Raw genomic sequence first — 13,117 nt, forward strand, 5'->3', positions numbered from 1 at the left:
CTAAGTCTGCGTGCACACGCTCACTCCCACATCTCACACACCTTGTTCACAGTCATTCCATGAAACGGGCACAAGAGGGGTTACAACTCCCATTTCACGGATGGAAAAGCTAAGGCAGAGCCAGAGCCTCCGACCCAGCACCCCGTCCACACACCTGCTCGGTCGTATCCCACCCTCCCGCAGTGCCCGCTCACTCACCGGGGGGCCGCCTTCTCCTGGAAGGCCAGGCTCGCCTGCTTCGCCGGGCTCGCCCTAGGGAGATAGTGCATGTGGTTATGGCAGCGGTGAGTGCTATGGTTTCAAGCATTTGCCAAATCCTGCCTGCTGCCTGCCTGCCCCTGGGCACCCAGGACCCAGCGGCTCCTGGAGCAGTAGTTGCTGTCCCCAGACACTCTTGGAATTGGAGGTGCATGAGGAATGTGGCAGACACGTGATGGATACAGGGCAGAGTGTCCAGGTTGCAAGCAACACTGGCTGTGAAGGCTTTCCCGGAGCACTGCTCCAAGGGTTGTGGAGGGCAACTACGAGAAGCTGGCAAGTGGCTACGACGGCACTCCAGGTGGGGGATGGCCAGGGCCAAGGCAGGAGGACAGGCATGCAGTCCTCAGGGACACAGACCACAGGGGTGCAGGGAAGGGGGCACCCACAGTGGCAGCAGGTGAACGGAAACACATGCCCTACAGCGGAGACACCAAGGCAAACACCACCTCTCTGCACAGAAGCCGCACACCATCACCCTGTGGTCTCAGCAGGGCGTATTTCTCTTTAATTTCTGTATCATAAAAAATGAGCAGTGGTGGAAGGTGTCTTCCAATTTAATGGCCTGACTGATGTCAGAAAGAAAGCTCTGGAAACAGTGCACAGGAGGCTCGAGTGCATGGATGCACACTGTGTCTTCCCTCTTGTCCAGGGGAACTGGGAGAGGTGCTTTTGTAGTCAGGCAAATGCAGGAACAAGGATGTGGAGTCACAGCTCAGCGCCGTCCCGTCCAGCATGTAGGCACACACACATGCACCTGTGTGCACACATGAGCTCACACACACAGGCACGCACACACACACGGGTCCATCATGCTCATGGAGTCTGGGCTCCAAAACCAATCAGATCAAATGGAGAGGACCCATTTGAGAAAATAATTCGGCTCAAATGGAAACTGCAAGCTTAGAAACACCAGTTCTTTAAGGAACATATCGTCTCCACCAGAACTGAGCCTTGGAGAAGGAGGCAGGGGCTTTGCTGGTGGGGTGTTGTCTGGAAATTCTGCAAAAGGCTGTCACGAATGGACAGTCAGAGTTCTCAGTTCCATTTCACAAGTATTTGCCTACATTTCAAAATGCCTTTCATTGGAATAACCCAGCCATGCCCATAGAGATGAGTACATCTCATCTCTGTGTACACACAGAGAGGTACACACACATGCATGTACCCCCACAAGCACGCGCGTACACACACACACATACACACCTCAAACAACCACAAATCTGCCACCAGTGCAGGCACAAGCCTCACCTTCTCTCCCACTGCACCAGGGTTTCCTATTCCACCTGGGGGACCTTGTGGGCCATCAGCACCTGGTGCTCCAGAGGGTCCTCGGGGGCCAGGGGGACCTGGGGGGCCCTAGGAAAGGGGAGAGATCACTGAGCCCAGAGGAAATGCAAATGTTTCCCCAAAACTGAGCCACCAGTACGGCAAGGCATTGGAGTCTCAGGCACACTTACCATCTGGCCCACGTCTCCTGTCTCACCCTTCTCACCCGGAGGTCCTGGCAAACCCTGAGAACAGGAAACTTCCCAGTTACGCGCTGTTCTGTCATGTGTATGTCAGACACACACACGACTTTCATGACCTCCACCCACACAGCATCACTGAGTGTCGGAAGTCCCGGGAAGGTGCTTCTCTGTGCATGGCTACCCATGAGGACCTCCTGGGGTTCCCAGTCTCAGAATCAGCCCGAGGAAACAAGCAGAGGAGATCGCAAAGATTTACGACAAAGGTGATTGTGGCAGGATCCCATAAAACAATAAAGCCTAAGGAGCCAGCAGCAGGGGACGCCTGGGTAAATTATGTCACCGCCAGATGCTGACTTACTGTGCAGTGACTAAAAATCATGTTTTCCAAATAAATAGAAAGTCACGGGTAATGGCGTTCAACACACTCATAACATAACATGGGAATGGAGGATGGAAAATGGGGAAAGCTAGGTACAAACTTTCTCTCTGACTGACGACATGATTCATTCTTCAAAGACCAAATACGATTACATATGTGCCTCTGTGTATGAGAATACACACATTTAAAAGGCATGGCAATGAAACGTGCCCAAATGTTTACTGCTGTCATCTCTAGGGGGTGCATTTAGAAGTCACTCTTGCTGTGTTTCTTACGAATCGTCAGTTTCCACAGTGAGCACAGACATAAATGAGACTGTTGAAGAGCGGTCAATGCAGGCAGGCCTGGAGTTCTGGGAAGCTACAGTGCTTCCAGTTGGAATGAGGAGGCCCAGGAGGCCCCCTGCAGCCTGGCTTTAGTTTTCCATTCTTAGAAAGACAAGAGGGGAGAGCACAGGGAAGACACAGGGGACGTCAGAAGCGGAGACCGGCGTGGTGAGAACCCCGCAGTTACCTGCAGCCCCACTGGCCCGGGGGGTCCAGGAAAGCCTCTGGGACCTTCATCACCTTTCTGCCCGAAAAGGCCCTGCTGGCCCCGAGGCCCCGGCTCGCCGTCAGCTCCCTGCAGGGGAATAATCAGCCACAGGTGAGGATGCTGGCACCCCAGCAGCTCCAGGGGGCACGGGGCTTTCCGAAGGTCATTGACCGTGGATACTTACAGAGGGACCCGGCTGTCCGATGGGGCCTTGAGGACCTGTAGGCCCGGGAGGACCCTGTGGGGAACAAGACAGAGGCGTGAGTGGCTGCCTGGATTGTGGATAAGGCTGAGGGAGGGGTGGACCACATCCTGAGCCCGGGGACTGATGCATCCAACATCGTCAGTTCGGTCTCCACCTGCGTCGTTCCTTGCACCACGGTGCAAGCCTGCCGCAGCCTCTGGGAGGTAGATGAGGATCTTCGTTCCACCCCGAGCCCATTTCTGGATGGCAAAGAGCTACCCCCAATGTCTCTCGAGAGCACCGTGCATCATCTCAGCTCCCACCATGCACCCACAACATGGGCATGTGAGGTCCCCTTCAACAGTGAGGGTCCCAGCACCATGTCCCCTGCTGTGCCATCCTCAAGAGACCTCTGGCATGGGACCACGGGAAGGAGGCAAGCAAGGAGGGCACAGTGCCCTTGGCCCCGGTAGCCCAACCCACGGCTGGAAGGACACAGCCCCTGCGGCAGGCCTCCCAGGAGCACGGATCCTGCTTGACTAGGAATCAACAGACTGGGGGAAAGGCCTGGCTATACAGGAGAGAAGGAGACACTTCACCCACCGGGAGGGAGCTGGTGGCAGAGTGATGGGGCTTTTGCAAGAACACACTAGGATTTCTGAACAGATGAAGAAACAAAAAGAGGAAACATGAACAGGCACTTGGTCAATGGTGCTGCCTGTGCCGCAGCAGTCTGGTCCCCTCACCTCAGAGGGCAATGGGTGTGTCTGCAGAACCCAAACCCTCAAGGACAGAAACGCTTGATGTGTTTAATTTCACAAAACGGGAGGATGCATCCTGTTCATTCTAACACAGAGAAACTCACTCCCACATATGCATGCGTGTGCACACACAGATGTTGTTGGAACACACATGCACGGGAGGTTTTCACAGCATGTCCTGCCAGTCATCAGCAATGCTGGAAGAGAACGTGCATGGCACACGGCCTACAGCCTGGGACGAGGCCCCTGGGGACCTGGGGGCCGCCACGCCCCCCGCGCCAACTCTTACCTGCTCTCCTTTGTCCCCTTTGCTTCCTTTCTGCCCTGGCTCCCCGATCTCTCCCTAGGGGAAGGTGTGTGGGATTCTGTTAGACAGCTTGACAACCGTTTGGATCTTTTCTGTTCCCCATAATGAATTTTTCTTGGAGATTAAGAACAGTGTCCTTTCCAGGTGGCCCTGTAACTTTCCTACGCATAAATGTTTCCATATATTAGCTTGATTTCCTTTTTAATACACGGGCTAAAAGGGATGAGGTCTTGATCTGATGCTAGACGGGCTTTTAGTAGACCTGAAAATGTGGGGAAAGTCATACTGAAAATATTTACTCTGTTTTTCAAATTGGGCCGCTGCCATGACAACATAATAACAGACAACTCAATTTACTGTGTTGCCAAAGAAGTTATTAAAATCCTCTCTGTTGTTCCTGTTGGTGCAAGGCTGTCTCCCGTCCGGAGATGTAAGGCATCATCCATGCAGAGGTGACCAAGTCGGAAATGTCCCCAGAGAGGGGTCATAAATAGAAAGTTACAGCAGAGCAAAATTTCACTGTCTCCATTAAACGAAGGATAAAATACAAGCTCCTGCAGTCATCATTTGAGAATTGTAAAGCACATTCTTAATGAACGGGAGCCTGGATAATTCAAGTGGAGACATTTAAAAATAGATATTGAGCAAAACCTCATTAAACCGGGCTCTGCAGCTTCAGAATTGGAAATGATTCGGGAGGGACCGGGAAGCATTTTTCTCTGCTCTGGCTACTCACAGCAAATGTCGTGGGCAACCTCAAAATGACACAGGAGGACGTGGTTTCTAAGTCCCTCAAGCATGCTGGGGACTGCGTGTATTACCATTTATCTGTGGGCTGCTGGGACATTATCCCCTAACGCCAGGGCTGCAGGGTGGGTGCGATATCACTCCACCAGCTGAGCCGCTCTACCCACTGGCATCCTATCCTTTAAATTCGCTACCCTCCCTCGCACCCGCCTGCCCAGCCAGGCCCAGCCGTGGGTCACTCTGGATTCGCCTTACCTTATCTCCGTCTTCTCCAGGGGGACCCACAGGGCCAGCTGGACCCGGGAGCCCCACAGGACCCTGGAGACCGTCTCGGCCGGCTGGGCCTTGTGGGCCTTTCTCACCCTAGAGAATACAGAAGATCTCAGGTCAAATGTGGTTCCAACCTGGGAACATCCCCTCCCCCAGCTCATTACCCAAGAGAGGGACCCGTCGGCAGGGAGTGGGAGTTGGTGAGGGTTGACTGTCCCCACAGTCCTAATGGATTTCAGCCAGGGCCACTGAGGGCCGACTCTGAGCACGCCCCCGGACCGTGAACTTCTGGTGCATCGCTTCAATTAATCCACACTCATCCCATGAAAGGCTGCTCTTTCACAGATGGGGAAACTGAGGCACAGTTAGTGAGCAGTAGAGACAGGATCCAAACCCAGCCAGCCTGAATTCAGGCTCAAACAAAATGAGCCTGTATGTGGATCGTCTAAGCTAGTGACTGGGAGCCAAGCCCAGTGACCGGGATAGCCTGAGCTCCAGCCTTCACCAACTTTCTGATTCTTTATATTCTCTGCACTCTCCCTGCACACACGCAAAAGGATGTGCATGCACACATATGAAGACATACAAGCATACACCAACATGTACATACATGCACACAAATATGCCTGTGTATATACATATATACATGTATGCACAAACGTGCACAAAACAAGCATACTCACATGCACGTGCACACACACGAATACGCACCGACATGTACACACAAGGACATGCATGCACACACAAGGACATACACACAAACAAGCACACCAACAGGCATGTGCATGCATATATGAGTATGCGTGCACACGTACACACACAGGACATGCTTGCATGCATACGCACACCCTATTTCTCCTGTCCTTGTAACTTCATTTTCCTCCTAACTGCCTGCTTGGTAATCTCAAATGATCCTTCTTAAGTTCTTGCTTGGCTCGGTTTTACCAGCCATCACATCACTCGGTGAGCAGCCTATATTTTCTCACTCCAGACAGGAATCCCTGTCTTCCGACAGATACACAGGAGGAGAGTGTGCACATCGGGAAGGGAAACGTGGAAGAGGGAATGTACATGCAATGTTCTGGTCTAAATGTAGCTGGGATTTAGTCATCCATCACTATTTCGTCTTACCATTTCCTCCCTCCACAATGCACGTCCTGCTCCTCAAACTTAGCTCCTATTCATAGAAATTTCTACCCTACTTAAACCAGAGAATGCAAAGACCACGTGTGGGGCTTTTGTGGAAGTTTCCTGTCCTATATTCCCGGTCAGGTCGGGAGTTCTCGGAGATGTCCGACCTTTGCTTGGCCTTTCCTTCCCTCTGGAGCTATTCTGGGAGGATAACGAGCTTCTCCCTGGATAGAGCAACTCCTGCAAGGTTTCTGCTTAAATATTTACTCTCCTGAAACCGTGAACCGAGCCATTTCCAACTGACTTTGTGTGCACTCTATGCACTGACTGCCCAGTTGGCTTCAGTGTTCTGGCACAGAATCCAGCTGGATCCATGTCCTGGGTGCCTCACTGGAAATGATTAGAAATCATCAAAACTGCCAATAACATATTAAACAGATTCTCAATGGCCCAGATGTTTCCAATGTGGTTTCCAGGGAAGTTCCTGCCCAGGGAATGTAGGCTGTTCCTGCCACCCATGAGCCACTGAGACTGAAATGTACAAGAAAATCACAGCTTTCTGGCTGGGCGCAGTGGCTCACACCTGTAATCCCAGCACCTTGGGAGGCTGAGGTGGGTAGATCACCTGAGGTCAGGAGTTCGAGACCAGCCTGGCCAATATGGCGAAACCCTGTCTCTACTAAAAATACAAAAATTAGCCGGGTGTGGTAGCGCACATCTGTAATCCCAGCTACTGGGAAGGCTGAGAGGCAGGAGAATCGCTTGAACCCAGGAGGCGGAGGTTGCAGTGAGCCGAGATCGCGCCACTGCACTCCAGCCTGGGCGACAGAGCGAGACTCCATCTCAAAAAAAAAAAGAGAAAGAAAACAGCTTTCTAACCATCAGCACTCAGACCTGACTCAATTTGAGATGGTCTGCACTGATATCTGCTGATTGCCCCGGTGAACTCAAGCTCACTCCGACCGTCTGTACTGGGAAGGAAAAGCGGAGATCAAATTGGTCTCCACAGCTGATTGAATGCAGGGGTAGGGGACGTCGCAAAATTGTGTGGCAGAAGTCAAACACGGGTCAGGGTGGACCACTTCTGGACGGTAAGTGGTATTTTGTGGGTTATTCACGAAAGCAGGCTGGCAGGAAGCATCTAGTCAAGGGCGCTCACTCATTTCCTTCATGGGGACCAAGATCTGGGCGGCCTCAAGACATGCTCCTCTCCACTCCTGAGGCTCCACAAAGCCTGCAAAATTTGGGGCTCACCAGCAGGTGGGCTTTCCTGGACACAAAGGAAGGTGCCTCGTCTTCCCGTTATCCACCCATCCCCTGCCCGTTCTTTGCTGGACATCTGGTCTCCACACCTGCCCCCCAACCAAGAAACGGGACTCCCCAGTTCCAAATATGCTTTCCCATGAAGAGCCCAGCCATAGGTCTAGGCCAGTAGCGGGGAGCAGTTCACACAGTGGGCAGCTGTGGTCCGACCACCACAGGTGGCACTGAGGGTGGACGGAGACCAAGTCCACAGGACACTGACTGTCTTTGGCCCCTTCCTCTGTCCACACGGGTGGGGAACACCAGCGTGCAGGCGTGGACAGGCTGAGCCCTGCCCGGCATCATCCCCGCAGGGCCCCTCTGGCTCAGCTAATGGCAGGAAGAATGTGGTTGGCGCCGGGGCTCCTCCTGTGCTCCTCGGGCAGGTCACCAGGTCACCGTGGGACACTTCCTCTGTCCTAGAGGGCCACAGACCCCACCCCATCCCCAATCCCAAGGAAACACCCCTGGGGTCATCACAGGGGGAGGGACAGGGCTGGACACGGAACGATCCCAGCACCTCTGAGGGAAGGGCTCCCCCGATCCAAGGCAGTACTTACAGGAGCCCCTTTCTCTCCTGCTGGCCCTGGGGGTCCCTGGGGCCCAGGTCTCCCTGGAATTCCAATGGGCCCAGCGGCTCCAGCTGGACCTCTCTCCCCTGGAGATCCCTGAGGTGAAGCAAGAAAACAGTCTGTTTCAAAGGCTCTCAAACTGCGTGGACGTGACTTTGTAAAGTACCAGCTGATCGCTCCACTTACCCACTCACTCTAGAGCCCACAGTGGCTGCCTACGGCCCTTGGCAAGCATAAACTACCTGGTCTAGCTTTCGGGGCTCTGTGTCCTCCTGTAACTCCAAGCTCCCAGGTGCTCCTCTCCTTGGTGTCTGACAGTGTGCCCTGTGGTGTGCTTGCCTTCAATGGGCTCCCTCTTCTAGGAGCCTGGCACCCCCTCCCCTCTAGGGCCCGCAGGGTACCCCCTCTCCTCCAGGGCCTGTGGGGCACCCCCTCTCCTCCAGGGCCCACGTGCCCATGGGGCACCCACTCCCCTCCAGGGCCCACATGCCCCCGGGGCACCCACTCCCCTCCAGGGCCCGCATGCTCACAGGGTACCCATGCCCCTCTCTGCTGTGCTCCTCCACGGTGTGCATTTTCCAGGGAATGCCTTGCCTGGGGGCTGGCATATGGATGGGTGGGTACCTGGCCTAATTGAGAGGGCCGTCCTGCCCAGTGTGCCCCTGCCGTGGGCAGCCTGGCTTTAGCGTGCATCTTCAGAGTCCCTGGAGACCCGTGTCTGTTTCCTCCCCTGCTGGCCCAGCCCAGACCCACGCTAGGTGTATAGGCTTTCTCCTTGCTCCTCTAGGGAGCAGGCTCCACAGGCAACACAGGGGGGCTCCTCCTGCCCTGCAGGCTGCCCAGCGCTCTCCTTTCCTCGGTGTGCCCCTGGGACCCTTCATCATCCTGGCTGCAGACTTGGGATGCGCCGTCCACATCTCCCCAAAGGCCATCTTCCCCCCTCCACGTCCTCCCCAGGATCCTCAGGGGTCTGGGGCAGCTGCATGCTCTGGGCTCTCAGGGACTGCCCCTTCTGACCTGGAGAGTAGGATTCAAGAAAGAGGATGGGACAAAGGCTTTGACTCACCGCAGGGCCTGGTGGGCCAGGGGGCCCCTCATTGCCTTTCAGTCCAAGAGCTCCCTGCAAAGCCATGAAAAGGTTGGTCAAGGGCACGCGGGGAGAGGCCTCCAGGGCTGCACACTGTCCCATTTCATTCCCCGCCTGGCCTCTCACTCACCACTGGACCAGGAAGCCCTCGGTCCCCAGGGAAACCACGTAATCCTGGAGGGCCATCTTTCCCAGGGAGGCCTGCGGGGCCTGGGTCACCCTGAAAACAGAGTTAGAAATGAGTTTTCCTGGAGCCAGCAACACAGACCTCTCACCAGCCCCAGAGCGAGGCCAAGGGTTGGGGCCTTCTCATCAGACACCCCTGGACTTGGGCTGGATTGGGCTTCTCCTGGCTACTTTCCAGAGTCGAAACTGGACTCAGCAGTCCACACGTGGAGCACAGCCTGAGCCTCTGCCTGGAAGCCATGCTCATCTGGCAGGCTCTGCGTGCAAATCCGACTCTACCCCTGCTCCATGGAGTTCCAGGGTCCTTTCTCCCAAGGCCCTTAAGGGCTACGATGGGCCCCGTGGGAGCTGAGGGCACATCTACCTTTTCCATAGATTTGAGGCTCCTTGTAAGACCGTGCTCAAAGAAATCTCGGTCAAAACAGCGCTAAAAGCATTGTCCTAAATGGATTTATCGCTTAAGGGACTTCTTCAAGCCTGAAACCACATTTTCTGAAAAAAAAGTCACCACTTAGCCTCGACTCTCCCTGAGGTACAGTAAAGCTTTGATATCTTCCAAAATATTCTCTGGGGTCCAATGTGGAGCACAGTGCGGTTTCAAACGAGCAGGTCAAATGCCCGTGGCCGCCTTTCCAAGCCTGGACAGCTCTCTTTGTATCTAGAATACACACACGTGTGCGTGTGTACCCATGTGTTTTGATTCCTATATCTACATGCACACACGGGTGTGTGGTTTTTCTCAATATTTCTCAGCATTTGCTTCACTTTATTATTTTTCAGGTTTACTCTTCTGTGGTCCTACAGGCCGGAGAGCTTGCCTTTGCAGCATCCCTTATTGAAGAGCTGAAAGGGAAGGGCTATTTTTATGCTAACACAGCAAGTTATGGCCACTCACTCTGGGGCGCCCAGGGGAGGAGATATGAAAAGGGGGGTAAGTTGGAGCTGGCACCAAGAGGTGGGACAAAAACATGTTTGTTTTTCACTTTTATAATTTCTGAGGCTCTTGGGGTGAGGGCTGTTTTTTTTGTTTTGTTTTGTTTTGTTTGTTTTTAAACCAAAAAAACACAAAAAAAACAGAGTTTCATTGCTGTTAACCAGGCTGGAGTGCAGTGGCACGATCTTGGCTCACTGCAACCTCCACTTCCCGGGTTCAAGCGATTCTCCTGCCTCAGCCTCCCAAGTAGGCGGGATTACAGGTGCAAGCCACCACACCCAGCTAATTTCTGTATTTTTAGTAGAGATGTTGGCCAGGCTGGTCTCAACTTCCTGACCTCAGGTGACCCACCTGCCTCAGTCTGCAAAAGTGCTGGGATTACAGGCATGAGCCACTGCACCCGGCTGGGGTGAGGGGTTTTTAAAAGGATCACTTTCTGCTAAATGTGTTATGGACGCACGAAGTCCCAGAGCTTTTTAACCATTTCTGGGAGCAGGGCTGGCAGCTGGGGAGACAGCAGACGGCGGAGGATGGTGGTGACCCCTGCACTTCCCCTTCAAGCCCATCCCTGAGCAGGTCAGCACGACTCCTGGAGTGAATCAAGCAAAAGTGAGCAAATCGTGCCATATGGGAAGTGAACTGGCATGAGGAGCGTCTGTTTCAGGAATTATCCATTCATCCGAAAAGAGCAAAAAAAAAAACACCAAGCCCCAGAATGATTCCTTAGGAAACGCCTGAGCTGACACAGAAGGTTCCAGAAACTCACCTTCGTCCCTTCTTTTCCAGCAAGGCCCGGAAGCCCCTGTTCACCGGGGGGTCCGGGGGGCCCAGGGTGGCCACGCTCACCCATTGGGCCCGTTTCTCCCGTGGGACCCTGTGGGGAAAATCAGTGTCAGCCACAAATGCTTCGAGTGACTTACAAGGGAGCGAGCATTTCTTCCTAAACCTAAGAACAGCCCTGGTCACGGAGGCAAAGGCCTGCTGCAGGCCCACCAAACCTCCAAGTGCCTTTGCAAGCCTTCTTTTCCTGGCAACAATCCAGAGGGTGGGTGCTGGTGCGCTGCTCACTACCTGGCCCCTGCTGGGCCCCGCGTGGCCCTCTTCCCCAACGTGGCGCCTTCAGGAGGCACAGTCAAGCCTGCCTTCCTGGGACGTGCCCTGAGAGAGGCTGATTCAGCCACAGGACAGGCTGAGGATGGGAGAAAAGCCACACCAGGGGCAGAGCCCGCATGCCCTTCAGTTCTGTGGCTGCAGCGGGTCCACATCTTACCACTACATGAGGTGTGTGCTTTCTAGGACCCAAGGTGACCCCTCCCCGTTTTGCAGCTCTAAGCCATCAATCCCGGCCCTAAGCCGCTCCTGCCACTGATCTGCCACCAATTTGCGATTAGAACCGCAGGCCCGCGGCACCCACAGGGCCCAGTGGCAGGAAGACTTGGCTGCCTTGGACACCCACAGCAGAGATAAGCCCAGTTCCTGAGCTGGCCCAGGTCCGGCCCCAGCCACACTGTGAGCCTCGGGCAGCGTTCCCTGCCCTGCGTGCTGCGTTCGCGTCGAGGGCAAACACGTGTTTGCTCGTGTGTGGGGGCGAGCCTCACGCTGACCGGCATTCAGGACCTAAGACAACCTCACAGCAGCACCTGCACCTCCGGAATCGTGGAGGGAACAGACGCCCGGGCTGGGACCCTCTTCCCTGCGGGCAAGTGACACCGGGTGACCCACGGCATTCGGGAAGGCTGGAGCTTACCTGAGGGCCGACCACGCCTGGGGGTCCTGGAGGGCCAGTCTTGCCTTGGAAACCCTGTCAAGAGAGAGTCACTGCACTGAGGGTGCTGTAGTGGCCTGCGCCACCCCGCCCTGCGCTGTTCTTAGCAGGATGCTTGCCCCCCATCTCCCTTTCCCCATAGTAGACGTTCCAGACTTTGTGTGAGAGGCCCATGTCTCTTGTTTCATTTTTTTTTCCCCCAGATGGAGAGTCTCGCTCCGTCACCCCGGCTGGAGTGCAGTGGCTCGATCTCCGCTCACTGCAACCTCTGCCTCCCAGGTTCAAGTGATTCTCCTGCTTCACCCTCCTGGGTAGCTGGGATTACAGGCACGCACCACCACACCCGGCTAAGTTTTGTATTTTTAGTAGAGACAGGGTTTCACCACGTTGGGCAGGCTGGCCTCGAACTCCCAACCTCGTGATCCGCCTGCCTCGGCCTCCCAAAGTGCTGGGATTACAGGCGTGAGCCACTGTGCATTTGCACTCATTTCACGAGGGTAACGAAGCCACACAAGCTCATCTCACTGGCTGCTCTTCTGCCTCTGCATCTTTAAGCTGATGCAATTCACCTTTATCATGTCACCAAGCGTTCCTTTTCTGAGTCGGCCCGGTGCCCTTCCTGGACCCGGGGCTACCTCTGGCTGTTTCTCAGCAGTGGCTCTGTGGTGACTGCCCTGCTTTGGCGTGAACGCCTCTGATGCACGACAGGTGACTCTGCCCGTGTGCTCCTCAGCATGGATTTAAAACAGGCTAGAGCGAGAGCCAGCTGCTTTCATAACGCGGCAGCTTGGATGCGTTATTTTTAGCTTGATTCAGCGGGAATATCTCACGGCCGCTCTGCATGCTCACGCATAGGTAACGATCCTGGCTTGGCTGTGGGTGTCGCCACGCTTTCTGTACTTGCCCTCAAAGGAGAAAGATGACCTTAAGGCAACACAAGCTTCATTTCCGGGCATGTCTGCAGAGCGTGACAGGTGCCAGTGAGAAGCCACCTGTAGGTGCCACATGACACTGGTGGAGACATGCACACCTTCCACCCGAAGGCCTCGAGGCAAACTCTAGACTCTGGAGGAGAAGGTGGCTGGCCCCGAGGCCAAGCTAGGGCTGGAGGGTGAGCGGCCCCAGGCCTGGGCTCACTGTCTCACTGTCCAGCAGCCAGTGGCACAATCTCACACCAAGCCACCGGGTCATATGAACCCACAGCAGATTCAGCTTCCTTTTTTTTTTT

General features: G+C 54.7%; 1 protein-coding gene across 1 annotated transcript in view; it reads right to left on the reverse strand.

Moving 5' to 3' along the window:
• Nucleotides 1–13,117, reverse strand: part of COL5A1 (collagen, type V, alpha 1) — a 166,380-nt gene that overhangs the window by 33,157 nt on the left and 120,106 nt on the right. The window contains exons 36-47 of the mRNA XM_011957420.1: nucleotides 11,872–11,925; nucleotides 10,891–10,998; nucleotides 9,135–9,224; nucleotides 8,984–9,037; nucleotides 7,906–8,013; nucleotides 4,898–5,005; nucleotides 3,878–3,931; nucleotides 2,828–2,881; nucleotides 2,623–2,730; nucleotides 1,719–1,772; nucleotides 1,510–1,617; nucleotides 199–252 (exon numbers count right to left, since the gene is read on the reverse strand). Coding sequence (XP_011812810.1) covers nucleotides 199–252; nucleotides 1,510–1,617; nucleotides 1,719–1,772; nucleotides 2,623–2,730; nucleotides 2,828–2,881; nucleotides 3,878–3,931; nucleotides 4,898–5,005; nucleotides 7,906–8,013; nucleotides 8,984–9,037; nucleotides 9,135–9,224; nucleotides 10,891–10,998; nucleotides 11,872–11,925 — 954 coding nt within the window. The remainder of the gene's footprint in view (nucleotides 1–198; nucleotides 253–1,509; nucleotides 1,618–1,718; nucleotides 1,773–2,622; nucleotides 2,731–2,827; nucleotides 2,882–3,877; nucleotides 3,932–4,897; nucleotides 5,006–7,905; nucleotides 8,014–8,983; nucleotides 9,038–9,134; nucleotides 9,225–10,890; nucleotides 10,999–11,871; nucleotides 11,926–13,117) is intronic.

This window comes from Colobus angolensis, unplaced genomic scaffold (genome assembly GCF_000951035.1).
Source record: "Colobus angolensis palliatus isolate OR3802 unplaced genomic scaffold, Cang.pa_1.0 Scaffold44, whole genome shotgun sequence".
In the NCBI taxonomy this organism is placed as follows: domain Eukaryota; kingdom Metazoa; phylum Chordata; class Mammalia; order Primates; family Cercopithecidae; genus Colobus; species Colobus angolensis.